Source organism: Solanum pennellii, chromosome 4 (genome assembly GCF_001406875.1).
Source record: "Solanum pennellii chromosome 4, SPENNV200".
Taxonomy (NCBI): Eukaryota; Viridiplantae; Streptophyta; class Magnoliopsida; order Solanales; family Solanaceae; genus Solanum; species Solanum pennellii.
Genome location: NC_028640.1, coordinates 66953884 through 66956703, shown reverse-complemented (window position 1 = coordinate 66956703; position 2820 = coordinate 66953884). Strand labels below are relative to the sequence as shown.

The 2820-nt window shown below is 30.6% G+C and overlaps 1 protein-coding gene across 1 annotated transcript; it reads left to right on the top strand.

Moving 5' to 3' along the window:
- The first annotated feature begins 44 nt into the window (after window positions 1-44).
- On the top strand, window positions 45-2307 carry LOC107016279. The gene is made up of 7 exons (XM_027916776.1): window positions 45-155; window positions 242-328; window positions 942-1142; window positions 1226-1402; window positions 1495-1548; window positions 1646-1799; window positions 1890-2307. Exons 1-7 carry the CDS (start codon window positions 45-47, stop codon window positions 2240-2242), a joined length of 1137 nt encoding a protein of 378 aa, XP_027772577.1. The 3' UTR covers window positions 2243-2307.
- The last annotated feature ends 513 nt before the right edge of the window (window positions 2308-2820 follow it).

Here is a 2820-nt window from a genome sequence, read left to right as displayed (position 1 = left end):
TATATATATATATATATATTTCAGAATTATAACAAAAAACAAAGATGACACTGATATTTACAACTCTATGCTTCATTATTTTAGTTTTGACCACCATGGGCTTTTGTTTGGTGGAAGGTTATGGATCTAGTAGAAATGCAGATCTAGTCCTTGAGGTATAGATTTCATATCTTCTATAGCAAAGTTTATATGTCGTTTTTTTTATTGGATAATTTATAGTAAAATTAATTTATGTTTGCAGACTATTCACAGAGATATTTATGATTGTGTGGATGTTTATAAACAATCAACTCTTTTGCACCCAATGCCGCACAAAGAAAGAATTAAGGTGCAAGATTTATACTCATACAACTTAATTGATTTTGTCTTCTTTTCTTTTGAAAACAAAAGCTGATAATACCCAATTCTATTGTTTGCAATGTTTTGTATTTTTATCTCAGGTGGAATCAAGTTTTTTGAAACTTATGAATTTCTGAATTTTGATATAAACAATTTATACATTCTTTTAACAATTTGAAAAGAAAAATATAATACTAGTAATTTACATAAGATGTTTTCCCAAAATGTTATTGATTTTTGTTAAAAGTTTAATTTATAGATCCACGCTAGTTATCTTATGATAGGGTTGAGTAAGCCCCAATTTATTTCTCTATAAGATATAGTTAATTCAGAATAAAAATCAGATTCTTAATAAATTAGCCTTTAGGGATTTTATATAAAAATCCAATCAAATAGTGAAGTCATGAATCTTGTTGAGAATGTTGAAGATTTCACATATAATTAAGTATAAAATTAATGTTGAAGATTTAATATATAATTAATGTTTAATGTAACTTTTTGAAACAAATAGTAATATTTTTTGTTTATTTGAATATAATTTTACTTATCTTTTCTTTGAGATTCATTTTTTTTTGCACGCATGGGGATTTTCGAAACAACAGATGACAATTGCTAAGGAGCTAGAAAAACAAAGATCAATCAAAGCCGAGCGATTGCAAAAAGCTAAAAATATTTATTTTAAGACAGAAGAATTCTGGTTGAATAAAAAAGGTTGTCCGATTGGAACGGTTCCTATTCGACGATTGACACGAGAACAACTCCAAAATGCCTCAAATATATCCCTTGCTGAAGATATCATCGATGTAACTACTTCTTTAATTATTCAAATAATAGTCTAACAAATTCAATTTCAAATAGTTAAATTTAATGTAATAGTGTACTTCAGTTTGCAGGAATTAGTATGAATGCATCCCCAGAAATAAAAAGTTTTACAAGTGCCACAGCCACTATTACTTTGTATAATTTTTATGTAAATGGAGCTGGCCAATATAGTTCCGCAGCAATATTTCATCAAAGTGCAGACAATGCCCCAAATTTCGAGCAAATACAAGCTGGATGGATTGTAAGTTTTTATAAAAAATCAATGATTTGAACCTATAAAGTACTTTTTTTGATGATTCGATTTCCTAAAGTCATGATGTATGTCTGATTTAGGTACATCCACAACTATACGGTGATAGCCGAACTCGGCTGTATTCCCATTGGACAGTAAGTGTATTAGAAATTAATTGGTATATTTCATAAAGAAATAATTCAAAATCATGTAGAATAAGTAAGTTTCATTTTTTTAAAAAAAATTATATAGACGGATGGCGGCCAGAAAACAGGATGTTACAATAATATGTGTCCAGGTTTTGTTCAACTTGACACTGATGTACCAATAGATTATGCATTCCCAAAAATCTCTAGGCCAATGTATGATGACTATGAATTGGAAATTCAGATATACAAGGATGAAGGTAAGTAAGTTGTAATAGTTTGGAATATTAATATGATTTTTACTAACAAGTATGTTGTTGTGGTAACTCTGTTGTTATTTATTTTTGCAGACTATTATCTTTTGTTTCAGGGTGCGTTTAGTATTGGATTTTGGCCGGAGACCCTTTTCAATGAATTAAGAAATGGATCGCAGGTAGTGCGATATGGAGGACAGGCGTTTACACCGGCGGGTCAACAATTTAGTCCACCCATGGGAAATGGTAATTTTGAGGATGGCAATCCACACACCACTTGTCATATGCGTAAAGTCCTGTATGGAGTGGGCTATGATCAACTAGTTCAACCCGATGAATCGTTGGTTCAAACGCATCAATCTAGATGTTACCATGAAGGAAGTCAACATAATGCTCATGATGATTACTGGGATTATAATTTTGTATTTGGGGGTGCTGGTTTTTGCTGAGATGCACCAACTGCTTCTATTGTACTCATATATAAAACTAAGAAGCTAATTATATTAGTTCTTGCAATGGCAATTTCAATCTATTTTGGGTGATTCAGTACTTGATGTGCCTGTTATTGGAAACATATTATTTCAATTCAAACTCTTCACTTAATAATTAGCTAACAAGTGTGGTGAGACAAACGAGATTTTTTACATAAATAAGCGAATTTTTTTTAGTTTGAGCTTAGGAATAAAGAAATTCTTGACGGAAAACACTTTTTTTTTGTAATACGGAGAAATACGAAACAAAGATATTTTTGTGCCTTCATTGCCCATTGATCACTGTGAAATTGTGTCCTCTACTTTACCGAGTCACTTCATTGACCGGACTTTCAGCGTGCTATATCTTTGCCAAATCAAATCCAATGCTGAGAGAAAGGATACCTTGGTGGCTTCTACACTTGCTCGAACAATGGTACGTAAAAGTTGTTTAATGTATTAGAAATCAGAATCTTTGCCTTCAATCTCTTTGAAATAAACCTGATTTTCAATACAATCACTTATATATATATATATATATATATATATATATATAT

Bases quoted from the DNA above. Each gene is read 5' to 3' on its own strand.
- LOC107016279 (XM_027916776.1), top strand. From the start codon at position 45: ATGACACTGATATTTACAACTCTATGCTTCATTATTTTAGTTTTGACC. The intron at 329-941 runs GTGCAAGATTTA...TCGAAACAACAG, and splicing joins CGCACAAAGAAAGAATTAAG to ATGACAATTGCTAAGGAGCT. The intron at 1,800-1,889 runs GTAAGTAAGTTG...TTATTTTTGCAG, and splicing joins TCAGATATACAAGGATGAAG to ACTATTATCTTTTGTTTCAG.